The 15401-nt window shown below is 47.0% G+C and overlaps 1 protein-coding gene across 3 annotated transcripts in view; it reads right to left on the bottom strand.

Annotated features, from left to right (window-relative positions):
• LOC135898152 (gamma-aminobutyric acid receptor subunit alpha-2) overlaps positions 1–15401 on the bottom strand; it is a 117359-nt gene that overhangs the window by 46397 nt on the left and 55561 nt on the right. For 2 of the 3 annotated variants that reach the window (XM_065426930.1, XM_065426932.1), the window contains one exon: positions 14294–14463. In XM_065426930.1, coding sequence (XP_065283002.1) covers positions 14294–14463 — 170 coding nt within the window. The remainder of the gene's footprint in view (positions 1–14293; positions 14464–15401) is intronic. The other variant, XM_065426931.1, reaches the window with a different exon arrangement.

Here is a 15401-nt window from a genome sequence, read left to right as displayed (position 1 = left end):
TGTACACTGTACTTTGAGACATTGCACTTTCATAACGCAGAAATAACACGAACGAAAAAGCGCGATGAACAACGCGAGCGCTGACTTTCAACAATCACCGCGCATTGAACCAGTTAGTTGTCCGTCTGCTGTGTGAAGGAACGGAGCCAATCACTACCAGTCCGCTTTGATGCCTCAGGAGAATTTGTTGCTCCGCGAGCTGTTGATATCACTTGAACTAGCGGATAAAATGAGCTTTTTTCACCCCAATGCAGGCTAAAGCAATCCTTATTTCTTGATATGGCAGCACGCAGCCTTCCCGTGGCATGAACAAAGAAGTGAGTTCATTTTGCTGTTTCGTGTTTGGTTGGAAGTTTCTTCTGGTGCTGAAGTTTTTCTTCATGTGTTTTTCCGTGTATCAGCAACAGGAAACGACGTTTGTGCTGAACCCTGAAGACTCCTACTCTACTGGGGGATCCTCCGCGAAGAACTTTCCATGGAAGAGATGGTCTTGGACTCGTCTGGCGGCCAGCACAGACCACTCGCGACTAGGAAGCGACTCAGTTCTTCAGTAGGACCAGACGTTGCTGATTGTGAACTTTCTGACACAAGGCCGGAAGATTAGGATGCCTTTATGCATGCCAAGCCCCGCCGTTCAAGACGGACATCTCCGCCATTGTTCTCATGCGAAGCGACTATCACGTACAGCAGTATCATGGCTACGACAGTAGCTTTCATGCCGGTCGACGCGATGGTAAGCCTGAATTCTATTTCCTGACAGAAACTTATGATTTCTTCTTCAAACTAGCCCCTGGGCTAATCCAAGAGGTTCGCGTGACCCCCTGGAACAATGTCATTGCCGTTGACACAATGAATGATAAGATGGTGCAAACTTTGCTCGGTTTGTCTGAAATCTGCCGTGTCCACACGCGGCCTCACGTACCACAGGGACACCATATTGCAGCTGGTGTCGTATCTGATCTAGAATTGGATCTCAAAGACTACGTTTTTAAGAGCATGACTGTTTGCACGCCACCATGCAAAACAATTAGCGTTCGAAGGATGGGGTCGACAAAATGTGTGAAGATACTGTTTGCTTCTGGAAAGCTGCCCAGTCATATAAAGGCTGGGCTTGTCCGCTATCCTGTTCGGCCTTTCGTACCAAGGCCCTTACAATGCCATAAATGTTTTAGGATTGGTCATGTTCAAGGCTTTTGCATCAGAGATCTGGTCTGGGCCAAATGCGGTGGGAATCACGATGTAGAGTCCTGTGAAAGTTAGACATATCGGTGCCCAAACTCTAAAGGTGAGCACTTGGCAATGGACAAAGGACGTCCCTCATTGAAGGATGAACTAAAGGCACTAAAGGAGAAAGCCAAAAAGAAGACAGCAGGCGATGAAAACACGCGTCGTTGTAAGGCTGGTCCACCGATTGAAATTACCTCGATTAAGCAAAAAACAGTGCGTTCACAGAATGACAAAGTCACAACTCATCGAAAAGAAGAGGGGCGGACCTTCTCCTTCTCGGATACATCGTGGCCAGTGCTGCCATCGAAATCATCGGAACAAGCGTCTAAAAAGACTGCTACCGCTATGGAGAACATTGCAAACAAAGTACATAAACTGTCTCAGCCAACGATTATGTGCAACTTGTCAACCTTCTCAAGATGCTTGTCAACGTCATCAGGTATCTAATCGCCAGTCATCAGACACCCGTAGCATCAGCAGCAGAGGAACTTTTGGAGGCTCTCGTCCCAGTCCTCGACGGCCTTTACTAGATGTTAAACTGGAAATAATTTTAACAGTTTTCAGCAGCTTCACCCGTTTGTGCTGCAATGGAATGTGAGGTTGCTGCGACAGCGGCATGCTCATCTAGGCCTTCGACTCATCGCTATGAAGAATCCGCCAGATGTGATAGCGCTTCAGGAAACTAATGTAAGGAAAGACGGATATCGACTACCCGACTTCGTGGGCGACTACAGTAACACTCGATGCGCGCAACAAGCCTGTGGCTCTTTCCAGTGTGTCGACGCAGCTCATACCCGCAATGCTTCAGAGAGAGAGAGAGAAAGGCAAAGGAACGACAGGGAGGTTAACCAAAGATTATCTCCGATTGGCTACCCTTTAGCGGGGAGGGGCAAATGGATGCGATAGGTGAGAGAGAGAAAAACAACTAAAAAACAAAAAGAACGAAAATAACTTCAGAAATGCTTCAAAACATCAATATACGTACGCGCTGACTTGGATTTCACTGTTCTTGACAAAGATAACCTCTGTGATGATGAGTTTGAGTGTACAGGCGCAGTTACGGCGAGTCTTAGGGGTGGTACTGCGACGGTGGCAAGCATATATAAGCAGCCTACACATACTTCGGATGCCTCGCTACTTGAGAGCTTATTGTCTCGGTGTGGTGCATCGTTTGTGTTGTGCGGAGATTCGAATGCAGAGATTATTCGGTTACGCCTCCGCCTCCAAAATATATCCAAACACATATGCCTCATGTATCTCACAATTTGTGACATACACAAAGAGTCTGATATGTCTGTTTCGGCAATATTACAATTGGATCAGTCGTACATGTTCGAAAGATTTCCAGATTATTTCCAAGTATTCACAGATGCTCAAGGCGTCTCAGCCTCTGCCCTTCGACTCAAGTACGATGTATATTTTATCACCCCATCCAGGCTCGTCAACCAGTGCTGAGCTAGTTGCAATTAATGTTGCGCTGCAATACGTGCAAGAGGAGTTAACTACATCGAAGATTGCCATCTTTACGGGCTCCCACGCTGCTCTAAGCAGATTACAAAGCAGTCAAATTGATTGTCCAGTTGTGGGTAGATTTACTGACTCTGCCAACAAAATTGCGTCCCATGGGCTATTTCTTGTTGCCCAATGGATACGTTCACACGCAGGGATCGCCAAATGAAGAGGCGGATCGGCTGGCTTCAACTTGCGCACGCAACGACTATGTCTGCCCGAAAATTTGGTGCAAGCTTGATGACGCTCGTCTGCTGATTCGTCGCCACATGCTAAAGCAGCATCCAGACCAGCGCGTCGCAAATGGAACGTCCCCACCCCGCGTTCGCGGTCGAGGCTTGCCTCATCGCGCTAGAACACTACTACTGGTTGGCTGTCTGAACGTGTTCAAACGTTTATACCACAAGGACGTGTGGCCAATCTATTGTGTACGTCTTGCGGTTAATCTGAGATACTTCAGCACCCGATTTTGGAGTGTCCCGCTTTCAGTGCACAGCGCACGTCGTTAGTGAGGGTCTATCATCTCCTTGGCCTGCGGTGTAAGACCCTCGACGAATGTTCGTTCCCCAGTGGTTGTGCGTTTCGACGCGGTCAGGTGCATCGCGCTCTCCTTACTTTTCTAGAAACTACTAATTTAGGTTCATGTTGGTAGCCTACTACAATTTTTCAAATGACAATACCTCAGACACTGTTCTATTTTAAAATTCTTTAGTAGCGTTACTTACAGTGGCTGGCTCAACCATGTGCGACCTGTGCGACGTGTTTACGGCTTCATCTTTTAGATTTGTCACCTTGCTTTTTCTTTCTTTTCTCTTCCCTCTCCCTCTTCCTATCTTCAATTTTTATGTTTCTGTCTCCTCCTTTCTGAAGAGTAGGCAGGCGTTGTGCCCCTTCCGGTTGCACTTGCCTGCCTGCTCCTCGCTTTCCCTTTCCTGTCATGTGTATGTATGTATACACGTTTCCAAAACATATAATAATAATAATAATAATAATAATAATAATAATAATAATAATAATAATAATAATAATAATAATAATAATAATAATAATAATAATAATAAGCAGAACAATGATAACAATAATATACACACTTGTATTTTTGTCCCTATTGCACGCCTCTTCTTGGCGAAACGTTCCTCAATAACGTAGCATTGGTGGTTTATGATGTAAGAAACTTAAATCAAATTTTCAAAGCTTTGCATTCGTAACTGCTCTTTGCGACTGTCTTTCCACCTTCGCTGATAATATGTTCGGTATCAGGATTGATTAGAATTTTCTTTTACGAACAACTTTAGCGTAAGAGCGTTTTCTGAATATCGGCACTGAAGCGGGTTCCTAAGTTAGCATTTCCAACGTTGTTGACACTTTCTAACATATCTTGCTGCACCCGGGACCTGTGGTGGAGTGTAATGTGAGTCGGCATCTCTTTACAATGCTATGTTTCCATCTGGCAGTTGTAGGTTCCATCCCCCCCCCTTCCCCCTCCCCTTCTAGAAGGCTTGCTGGACTCTGCCTTATGTCTCGCGTCTCGTCTCCTATTATTTGCGATTTCTGCGCCTCCTTTTCCTGCGCGCTTCACATCTCTGCCACAGTGCGTCGAGTGGGCGTAGAGCCCTTTTCGGAGAACAGTCGCAGGCCTGCTTCTGACTTTAAATATATATATATATATATATATATATATATATATATATATATATCAGCACTTGTGTCCACAGTAAATGTTCACTCAGGTAAGGAAGAGCTCGCGAAGCTCTACAGGCTACGCACCGTCACAATGTTCGTTTTGCCGTTTTTGTTGTTGCATCGAGAAATGCGCAAACACTTAAACTTTTCTCAAGCGACAGTTGAGAAAAAAATTAATGGAACAAGAGCGCGTCATGGCATCTTCAAATGCGACGCTACGAGTTACCACACCGTGCTTCACGGTCCTGCGTACGTCTTGGACAGGTTTGTAGGCATGTCGTCATACTGCCACACCGACAAGTGAGCATCTGGGTGTGCATTCATGTTTTACAAGTAAATTTTACGCGGTGCTATGTGAGTAACGTCTTGTAGAGTGTGCTTGCGCAGAAACTGACCGTTTCTCTTTCTTTTACCCACCGCGGTAGCCCAATGGCTATGGCGCTGCACTGCTGAGCTCGAGGGTGCGGGTTCGATGCCCGCCGCGGCTCGGCTGCGTTTCAATGGGGGGCGAAATTCATAGACACTCGTGTACTTATATTTAGGTGCAAATTAAAAACCGCCAGGTGTTCAAGATTATTCGGTTAGAGAGAGAGCAAGGACAGGAAAGGCAGGGAGGTCGACCAGACAAGCACCCGGTTTGCTACCTTACAATGGGGGTGAGTGAAAGGGGAATAGAAAGAAGAAAAGAGTGAGAAAGTGAGCACTGAGTGCGTGTTGAGGATGCACAGGGACATTATAAGCTGTCTCTTAAGCCGGTGCAGTTCAAGTGTGTACTAGTGCAAGAATCGCTTTTCGTGCCAATGACGGGTGTGTCCACGGTCCGAGTGTCTTTGACTCGGAGAACGTTCTCGATTCCAGTCAGTTTAAAGTTGTCCGCAGAGAGAGGCGTTGTACGTCCTAGCTAGCGCAGGTACATAATAGGTGCTCGGTGGTTTCCACGCACCTACGGGAGTCGCAGATCGGGCTCTCGGCCATTCCCATACCTTAGGAGTAAGTGTTCATGAACGCCACTCCCAGCCACAGGCGGCACAGCAAAGTTGTTTCTCCGCTGGAAAGGCTAGGTGGCAGTGGAAGCCATAGCATGGGGTCCAGTTTATGCAATCACCATTTGAATGCACTTGAACTCCAGAAATCGCGACTTTTTGTGTGCAAGCAGGCGAAGTTCCCGGGCAGCGTCCGACTTCGCCAACGGTATTGGACGTGTCTGGGTGTTTTCGTGGGCAGACCGGGCAACCTGTCAGCAAAGTCGTTGCCCACGATGCCACAGTGAGCCGGAATCCACTGAAAGCTTACGTTGTGTCCTGTTTGCAGAGCATGGTGGTGTACTTCCCCGATGTCAGATATCACCTGCTCGTAAATTCTGTGATGTAATGCAGACTTGATACTGTGAAGGGCTCCATTAGAGTCACAAAATACGACTGACTCTCTGTCGGCTCTTCGGCATAGCGGCATCATAGCGGCATGAAGAGCTGCAAATTCTACCGACGTAGATGTAGTCATGTGTGATAATTGGACTTTAACTATAACCTGCTTAGCTGGAACGACGAATGCGCCAGTTGAGCAGGTAGGTGAGGTCGAACCGTCGGCATATATATGTATGCGGACATGATATGTCTGACGCAGTAATAGGAGCGTCAGTTGCTTCAGCGCCGGCCATGAGTGATTGGCCTTTGTAATTCCGGGAATAGAAAAATTCACTTGAGGCTGTCGCAGGCACTACAGGGGAGATGACGGCTTCGCCACGGGCGTATAAGATGACCGTATGCACTCTTGCTGAGATCTAATCACTCGTTAAAAGGTCGCTTGAGGTCTCTCGACTGGTACGGAGGCTAAGTGATCGCTTGGAATCCTTGACAGATGGCGAATTTGTGCTCTCAAAGAGTCGACAGCTATGTGTGTCTGGACGATATGGTCTTCCGCGATGGCAATTGTTGCTGCAGTTAAGGTGCACCGAGGCAGCCCTAAACACTTGCGTATGGCTTGACCTTGTATGCTCTCCAAAACGCGAATGTTCATCTTGCATGTATTTGACAAAACTGGCAGACTGTAACGTAGGAAACCGAGAAACAGTAGCCTGTACAGCTGCAACATAGAATGGGTAGGTGTACCCTAGTTTTTCCCGCAGAGAAATTTGAAGACCTGAGCAATGGCCAGTTCAGATAGACGCAGTGACGGCTCCACAAGAGGTTGCTTACACCCAGAGAGCGGCGCGTCTTAACATAGGACACAGCTTGAACATTGATCGAAACGGAATACAATGAGATTTGCGCTTAAAGCCAACCAGTGCGCACTTTTCTGTATACTCAGTAAGGTTTAGTTTTCTTTTCTTTTCTTTCTTTATTATACCCTCAAGGTACGGTTGTACATTGCAGAGGGGAGGGGCAAAGTAAGTAAATACAGAGGCAAATTACAAAATAAGAAAGGAAGGCAAACAACATGGCAAAAAAAACATCGTATACAAAATAATAATGGTAAAAAGAAACTTGTGAGCGTGGCAAAAATACATGGCATAACAAAATAAAGAAAGGAAAGAACATACGATATAAAAATACAAGCCAAAATGTAAAAACAATGACATAAAAGCAGTTATTATACAGAACAAGCAAACGCAACAATAATTTATAACATGAAGCTTTGAAGTGTGCTTTTAAAGTTATTGGTGTCAATAATGCTTGTAAGTAATGCGGGTAAGTTATTCCAATCTTTGCTCGTTTGGGGAAGAAATGAATATGAAAAGCCGACGGTGTTGCAGTGCGGAATGTTTACCTTTTGGCGGTGGTCTATGCGAGATGAAATGTATGGTGGGGGTTGGACAAAGATAGAACGTAAATATGTGTTATGGTAGTAGATTTTATGGAAAAGACATATGCGAGATAGTTTTCTACAGGTTGATAAGACGCCGGAGATAAGACGCCGTCATGGTTGTCGGCCGCTGAAGCCTGGCCCGTAGCTGAGGGTGAGTCACCGCAAAGGCCCAGCTGCGAATGTCGTCGGCGTATATTGAGACATGAACTGTCCGCGGTAAGTACTCCGCAAGTCCTACCAGAACGAGGGTGAACAATACCGGGTTCAACACTTCACCCTACGGCATACCATGGCACATGTAATGTTTCGAAGTTGGGCCCTCTTCGGTCTGTATGGAAAAGTACCTTTGAGTCAAATAGTCCTGAATCCATTGACGCATCCGAACACCCAACACCCACAGCCTCGAGTGAGTTCAGTATGGCCTCATGGGCGATGTTGTCATATGTTCCTTTGACATTTAGGAAAAGTACCACTCGTAGGTTCTTGAGGCTTTCTTGTTCTTGGACGCATGTAACGATGTCAATGACGTTGTCGATGAACGAGTAATCTCGACGAAAGCCCATCATGGCGTCTGGTACATGGCGTCTGGAATAGCTCGAGGTAACATTTCAAGCGAGCAAAGATAATTCTTTCCATCACTTTGGCGACGCAGCTCGAATATGATTATAGATCAAGCGGAGACTTTCCAGGTCTCAGAATGGGGATCAAGCGGCTCGATTTCTATCGTTTAGGAACGACGCCATTGTGCCAAGACTCATTGTAGTAATTGAGCAGATCACCACGTGCGTCATGTCCAAGATAGCACAGGGGAGCGTGCGCGACTTCATCTGGTCCTGGTGACGAAGAACGCCTGCAGGTCACCAACGCAGCGTCGAGCTCATTTAGTTAAAATAGCGCGTCCATTTCTGGTACACGTGCCTCAGGGATGTCATTCAATTCTGGGTCAGCAATCATGACCCCAGAATTCACATACATGCCAAGAACTCTTGAGCCACTTCAAGCTGCGAGCGGCGTTGGTAGAGGGCCAGAGAGAGCAGCAAAGGGCTTCCTTTGATGCGGACATGGCGAAGACCTCTAACAGTTCTCCGTATGTGCGAGAGCGATCTTCGGGGATAAAGGGACTCACAGAAAGCTGTCCATCGCTTGTCTTCCGATTTACCCATACGATGCTGGAATTTCTTTTGTATGCGTCGTGAAGCCCTCAGATCCAAAAGGGACTTCGTGCGCCGATAGCTTCTCTCCGCCTGTCGGCATGACGCACGCAGCCTCTCCAGTTCTATATCCAAGTCTGTTCGCCTTGCTGACCTTGTAAGCGAGAAGATGAATGCTTTCATTGCTTCTGCGATTGTATCTTCGATATTGTGCGAAAAGCCTTCCCGACATACGTCAAACATATCCTTCTTAAACCTTGACTAATCAACTGTACGCAAAACAGCAGAGGAGCATTGCTCAACTCCACTGTGTATGTTGGAATATGTTCACTTCCATGTGTTCCTATGTCCATAAGCCATTGTACGTCCGAGACAAAGCGCCGTGATACAAGTTAAGTCCAAGCAGCTACTATAGGTCGTGCCTCACAGAAACGTAGGGCTGCCGTCATTCAAGCAGCACATATCATGGTCGACAGCAAAGGAGGCATGACCTCTGGAGTCAACTTTAGGGTTTCCCCATGCTGATGATACGCGTTAAAGTTGTCTGCGATAACCCAGGAGTCATTGGTCCTTAGTAATATTTTTCCTAAGTGATTTGCTGTCGAAGTGACCCGCTGGGGATATGTAGGCTCCAATTAGTGTAAATGACGCAGCCTTCTTTTTGACATGCAGGCAGACATATTTGTTGTAGTCATGAGGCTCTACCGCGTTAACGACATATGTACAGTACGTGCGAATGTAGATGATTACTTTCGTTCTCGCAGCGCATGTGGACGAGACGAAAGATTCGTAACCAGACAGTCTGTGTGGAGTTGATGTATTTGGTTCGCAAATAACCAGTATGGAGAAGTGATTTGTAAAAACGAATAGCGAAAGTCTTTATACGGGTCCTGAGACATCTGAAATTCCACTGAAAGATCGACGCACCTTTAACTTGAGTGCGGAAGGGAGCTGTTGGGCGAGCCATGGTGCCTAAACGATGCTAGCAAGCACTGGATTTAGTGCATCCAGTATTTGCAGAGCACTTAGAGCTGCTGGTTGTTGCAGCTTGTTCAGTAACATGCGGATTGTATTAACTAGCGATTGTGGCATTACAGCCACCTGCCTGTCCTATTTGCACAAATCATCTACAGTAGACGCCGGGGGTTGTTCATCAATAGTTTACTGTGATTCTGTTGGTGATTGCTGTCGTTTTCGTAGGGCCAACCAAGATTCGGCAGATGTGGTCTTCTCACTAGCCTTGTTCGTCGTGGTTTTTTCCACAGTGCCTCGCCTGGGCGGCACAGGAGGGGGTGGTCTTGCAGGAAGTGGCATGCACGTCGCAGAGGCAGCGACCTTGCTTGAGGAACGTTGGCGCTGGCAACGTCGCTTTCACTTCCTGATTTTATCGGCGGCTTCGCGATGAGCTGAATGATCTCTCACGATCTGTTTCAGGAAAGCCATTTCCTTCTTAATATGCGGACAATTCTTCTATGGAGCTTCATGTGACCCACCGCAGTTCGAACACTTCATTACAGTCACGCCACATTTATCTGCACCGTGGGGCTACGCGCAGCGGGGGCATCCTGCCTAGTTCTCGCAGACACCGCTCACGTGTCCAAGTTTCACGCATTTGAGGCATTGAAGAGATTTCGGAATGAAAGGCCGCACAGCATGTCTGAATTACGTGTCCCACCTTAACGTGCGAGGGTATATATTTACGCTTGAATGCAATCTTCAAGCGGCATGAACTGCCTAGCCCAGTAACATCAGCAATGACGTCATCATTTACTGGCTTGATAAGAATTGGCAAGACGTTAAGTATGGCCACCTCTACGTCGTAAATAACGCCGGTGACTACATCAGATCCCAGAGGGATGTAAGAGCGTACCTGAATGCCATCGAAGTCTGTTACGCTGCTTATAGTGGTCACAGCACCAGCATGCTGGATATCAACCTCCAGTACATTTTTCCGCGTGTTCACTCGAATGCCCAGTATTTCGTTTGGCACCAGGGCTTCCACTGACATCGACACAGATTGCCTGTTAAGTAGCTTCATGTTGACGGTAGGAAGCACGGGCACAAATGTGATGGTATTTGTGTCCGACCTTTGCGAGTGTTTTACTGTTTGCGTGCTTGACGACGAAGACGTCGTGGTGCTCCTTCTCTTCGTTCTGCAGCCCCGCACAAGCTGGAAGTCGTCATCGGAAGGATGCTCACTGCTGAGAGAGTAAACATGGGTGTCCTCGCTGTCGCTCTGTTGACCGATCCGCTTCCTAGAGGCGCCAACCGCTGACGCCGCAGTCACCGGCGGACGTGCGGGTTGGTCCACTTCCATCACGACCGAGCAGGGAGCGAGCAGTAGCGGATGCTTTTAGATTTTCCCATAAATAAACCGGAGCTGGGAAGAACGGCTCTGTGTCAAAAAAACACTTCGTCGTCTTCCAAGATTATTCGGGGCCTCCCACTATACCATAAACCTGACAATCAGACCATTGTTTTGGCACATGGAACCGTTGAATTTATTTAGTCATGTGTTTTAACTCAATTTCGGCAGCAGGTTCTTTAAGGAAGCTTTTACCACTGCGAGGAATATTTGTTTGCATTGTATCGGCAACGGAATGGTAATAAAATTTGAAAAAAAAATTCTGCGTATCTTCTTCATAATGCTTCTCACTAGAAAAAATTTACCGTACCGAGCCTTTTATTGAATGTGTGCCACGTCTATTTAGAGTGCTGGGGGAATGTTCTATTTTCGTAGCTGTCGTAGCTGTACTTTCGTACCTGTCTTCCCCCAGCCAATGCCTCCTTTTCTAGATGCCTGCCGCGTGACCCGAGAAGCTGGTTCCTGCCCCTCTCCTCTTTACTCTTCCCCACCCGGGTTAACCCCGGGTCGGCTGCGAGCGCTAGCTGCGGTGGCCGCTGGAAACCTAAATCATGTAGCCCAGCCTCCGAGATTTTAGCGGCGTCTGTTGCAATCCCGGAGGCAGGACCCACAATCTCTCGTCAAGCGATTGGTCGAGCGCGCGCCAGCCTAGTAATCGTCATTTCCTCCGCAACAGGAAGTGGGTCGGCTGCGAGCGCCGTCTCTCTGCGACTACCCTGAACTACGGGAACCTCCGCTTCAATGGGAAGACTAGCGACGCGGCAGGCATCTAGTAAAGGAGGCATTGCCCCAGCGTTTATGCAGTTCACATCTCTGCTCGTAAGTTTTGTGATGTACTGTAGACTTCATACTGTGAAGCGCTGCCTTAGAATCACAAAATACGACCAGATGGCGAATGTGCGCTCTGAGATAGTCGACAGCTACATGTGTCTGGATTATATGGTCTCCCGCGATGGCAATTGTTGCTGTTGTTGAGGTGCACCGAGGCAGCCCTAAACATGTGCGTTTGGCTTCTCCTTGTGTGCTTTCGAAAGCGCGAAGGCTCGTCTTGCATACATTTGACAACACCGGTAGACTGTAATGTAGGAGTCCGAGAAACAGTACCATAGCTGTACAGCTGCATCGTAGAATGGACTGGTTTACCACAGTTTCTGACATCAGGAAAGTGCACCACCATGCTCTGGAAAGAGGGCACAACATTACATTTCAATCGAGTCCTGCTCATTGTGGTATCGTCGGCAACAACCTAGCTGACAAGGCTGCCCAGTCTGCCCACGAAGGTACCCAGATGCGTCTAACACCTTTGGCAAGGTCTGATGCTGCCAGGGACATTCGCCTACTTGCACGCAAAAAGTCGCAAGATCTCTGAAGTTCAAGCGCCTTCAATTGCTGATTTTATAAACAGGACCCCACTCTGTGGCTACAACTGCCATCTAGCCCCTCCCGCTGTGAAACAACCTTGCTGTGCTGCTTGTGGCTGGGAGTGGCATTCACGAACGCGTACTCCTATCGTTTGGGAATGGCCGAGAGCCTCATGTGCAACTCCTGTGGGTGCGAGAAACCATCGAGCACCTCTTGTGTAGCTACCCTCGCTACGATGTACAACGCCTCTCTCCGCACCTAACTTTACACCAACTAGACTCAACACCGTTCACCGAGTCAAAGATGCTTGAGCCATGGCCACACCCGTCACTGGCACGAAAAGCGATTTGTGCAGTAGTGCAATACTTAGAGTGCACCGGCTTAAGAGACCGTTTATAGTGTCCCTGTGTATAGTGTCCCTCCCACACGCACTCGCTGCTTACCCTCTCCCTTTTTTCCTCCTTCTATTCCTCTTTCCCCTCCCCCAGTGTAGGGCAGCAAACCGGGTGCTCTTCTGGTTGAACTCCCTGCCTTTCCTGTTCTTGCTTTCTCTCTCTCTCTCTCACAGACACACACACACACACATCTGTGCTATAAACAGTTCATGTTAGCGTTTCAAATTCCCGCCGAAGAGAAGGCGAGGCAATTCTGTAAGGAGAAGAATGCCCGGTCCAGGTGCTGGGTACATATACGGCCGATGAACGAAACGTTCAATACCACGATCCCCTTGCTCACTTTACAGGTAACGCAAGTACATTTAGTGACAGGTACATAGGCTTCCGATATTTGGGAAATGGCTCAGGGTATTACGGAAAAGAAGTTTCTTGTGAATATTGCCCAAGGAGTAAAAACCTCCAAATTGTTTCTATTGCACCGAAACAAAGCTACAGATTTCAAAAACTACACTTCACCACAGGAGTGCTTCTTACTCATATGCGTGTAACTGCGCCGTCATGTATACAGAGCAGCCCGTGAAGTTGGTGCTATATTTTTTTCGTGGCGCGTGAATGCCCGTTGCAACACAGGCCTGAAACACGAGGAGGTGCGTGCGAAATTTGGTTAGACGGTGCTTCCCCAAAACCACAGCCAATCACTGGCCTGTGGTTTCTCCCTCCCACGTTTTTGGTCCACTCAAGGACGCACAACGACACGAAGAAGTGTTCGAGGAAGAAAAGTTATACTGAGCAGTCAGAACATGACTTCATGCGCAGAGCGCGTCATCATACAGGGAACGCATGCATGCTTTGAATATAAGCAAATCGGCATGACTGAAAAAGAGCGAGAGAGAGAGAGATAAAAGGAAGAGGGATGTTAACCACTCAAGAGTCCGGTTGGCCACCATGCGCTGGGGGACTCAATAAAGATCGCAGTAGAAAGAGTACGCAGGAAACCTGAAGTTACTTTCAGCGCAAATTTCATGAGGATTGAATAAACATGTCCTAAAAATAAATCTGGAACGTTAATTTTTGCGCAACCTTTGTGTTATATGTCGCGTACCGCTGAGTTGATTAATTTTCGTTTACCCAGGTATAAATTTATCCTATCTAATCAACACTTTTCTCACTGTAGCATAAGTACTGGCGCATAAATGAGGTGTTCGTAGTGAGGCTGAAAAAACATTCAGTTAAAGGATGTCGAAAAACGTAACTTTTATAAGGACAGATGCGGTGGGCCCATGTGGTTCTAGATGACTCTACGTCGTACTATTTTAATTTGGAAGGCTTTATTTTTGTTCTCAGAAAACAACGTAGAAGTAAGCCTTCAAATGCAATTCAGTAATTTGGAACAGTAGGTCTGTCTATCTGTGTACTGCTAAACGGACAAGGCCCGACGTAAGATACAACCCAACGCTTCTGGGCGTTATGTTGTCTTACGGCCACCATTGTCCTTTTAGTGCGACTCGGATTAGAAGTATTTCAAGAGCGTTTATTTGGCCTGTCCCTCAACTATGGCAATATCCTAACAAAGTACCCATCACTGCTTTAAATAAAGAGTTTGCAATTTACGCGAGAGACTGATTAATCACCAGGAATATAATGCTTGCAATTAGTACGCGAGAATGCTAAATGTTTGCAACAGTTCAATATGATTTACATTGTTGTTGCAACTACTGCTGCTCGCAATAGCCTATGAAGGTCAATACACTTATAGGATGAAGGTCAATACACTTATAGGCAGGGCTGTCACGTACTGTCGTCGGAGCTCGCCGTACCTCCATGCCATGGCCTCTGGGTGCTGTCGTAGTTGTCGAGAAGTGTTTCCAGCAGCTGACTGGTGAGCGCCATGTCGGACTCTCGGTTGTCCTCTACCTTCTTGTTCACCTGCGAGCTCTGGGCTGGCCGCGACCACTTGCACGAAGCCCTTGGAAAGGTGTGCAAGAGCAAGAAATACTCAGCATGCCGTTTATTTTAACGGGGCTGAGTGTAAACTGCTTAAAAGATGGGTAAAAACGCCACGCTTAGCAAAGCATGGCGTTTTCTGGACAGAGATAATAAACCAGAGTGTTCTTTCGAAGCAAAGAAGATGAAATCTGTTACAGAAATAATGCATGGCCCGTTCAACTGCATCCGAACACATATTATATTGAAGGCAATAGAATGTCAATGGAAACACAACGACATCTTTATAATAATTTTTGTAAGGGATATGCGGGCTGCTGGTTGAATGAAATGCAAATTAGCGCTTGTTCAAGTTGAAGGCATGAAAAAACGGTGTGTCCAGCGCACGAAATGCTTAAATGGAGTTCTTCAGGCCACCGGGAAGCTTCTCGCCGAGCATAAGAAGAATACTTCTCTTAAGCAGATATAATTGGTGTTCTTATATTCGTGGTGTCGCCAGGAGTCGAAAGCGACTCAATGACACGTAGCGTAACGTTATGAGAGCAGTGAAACGGATCACGAGGGGGAAGCCAGCAGCCGAATCAGTCAAATATTTTGTTCGTAAAAACTGCTGTAATTAGCCAGCCACCTTTATTAGTATAATGTTAACTACTTACAGATCGCCGGCGAGGGTTCTTAGCACGCAACGAGGAGTGCGATGTTTGCTGCAGACGATTCTAGCTTTTCGTAAATTGCCGGCAATTGCTCCGCCCGAGCGCTGCCTTTGATCACCATTCAAGAAGGATCAAATTTACCGGCAGGTTTTTCAGCGCATACGAACGGTTTTGTAAATACCTATCAAGGATGGGCAATCATCCTGCGGCTTTACAAGGTCCATCTGCAGGCTAATGTTGCGTCTAATTCTTTTGTTGTTTTCACTTTAAACGCAGATCAATTTGCATAACCATTTTTGAACTTTGC

This window comes from Dermacentor albipictus, chromosome 3, assembly GCF_038994185.2.
Source record: "Dermacentor albipictus isolate Rhodes 1998 colony chromosome 3, USDA_Dalb.pri_finalv2, whole genome shotgun sequence".
Classification (NCBI taxonomy): Eukaryota; Metazoa; Arthropoda; class Arachnida; order Ixodida; family Ixodidae; genus Dermacentor; species Dermacentor albipictus.
Note: the sequence above shows the minus strand (reverse complement) of the source record. Positions and strands in the feature narration are given on the sequence as shown.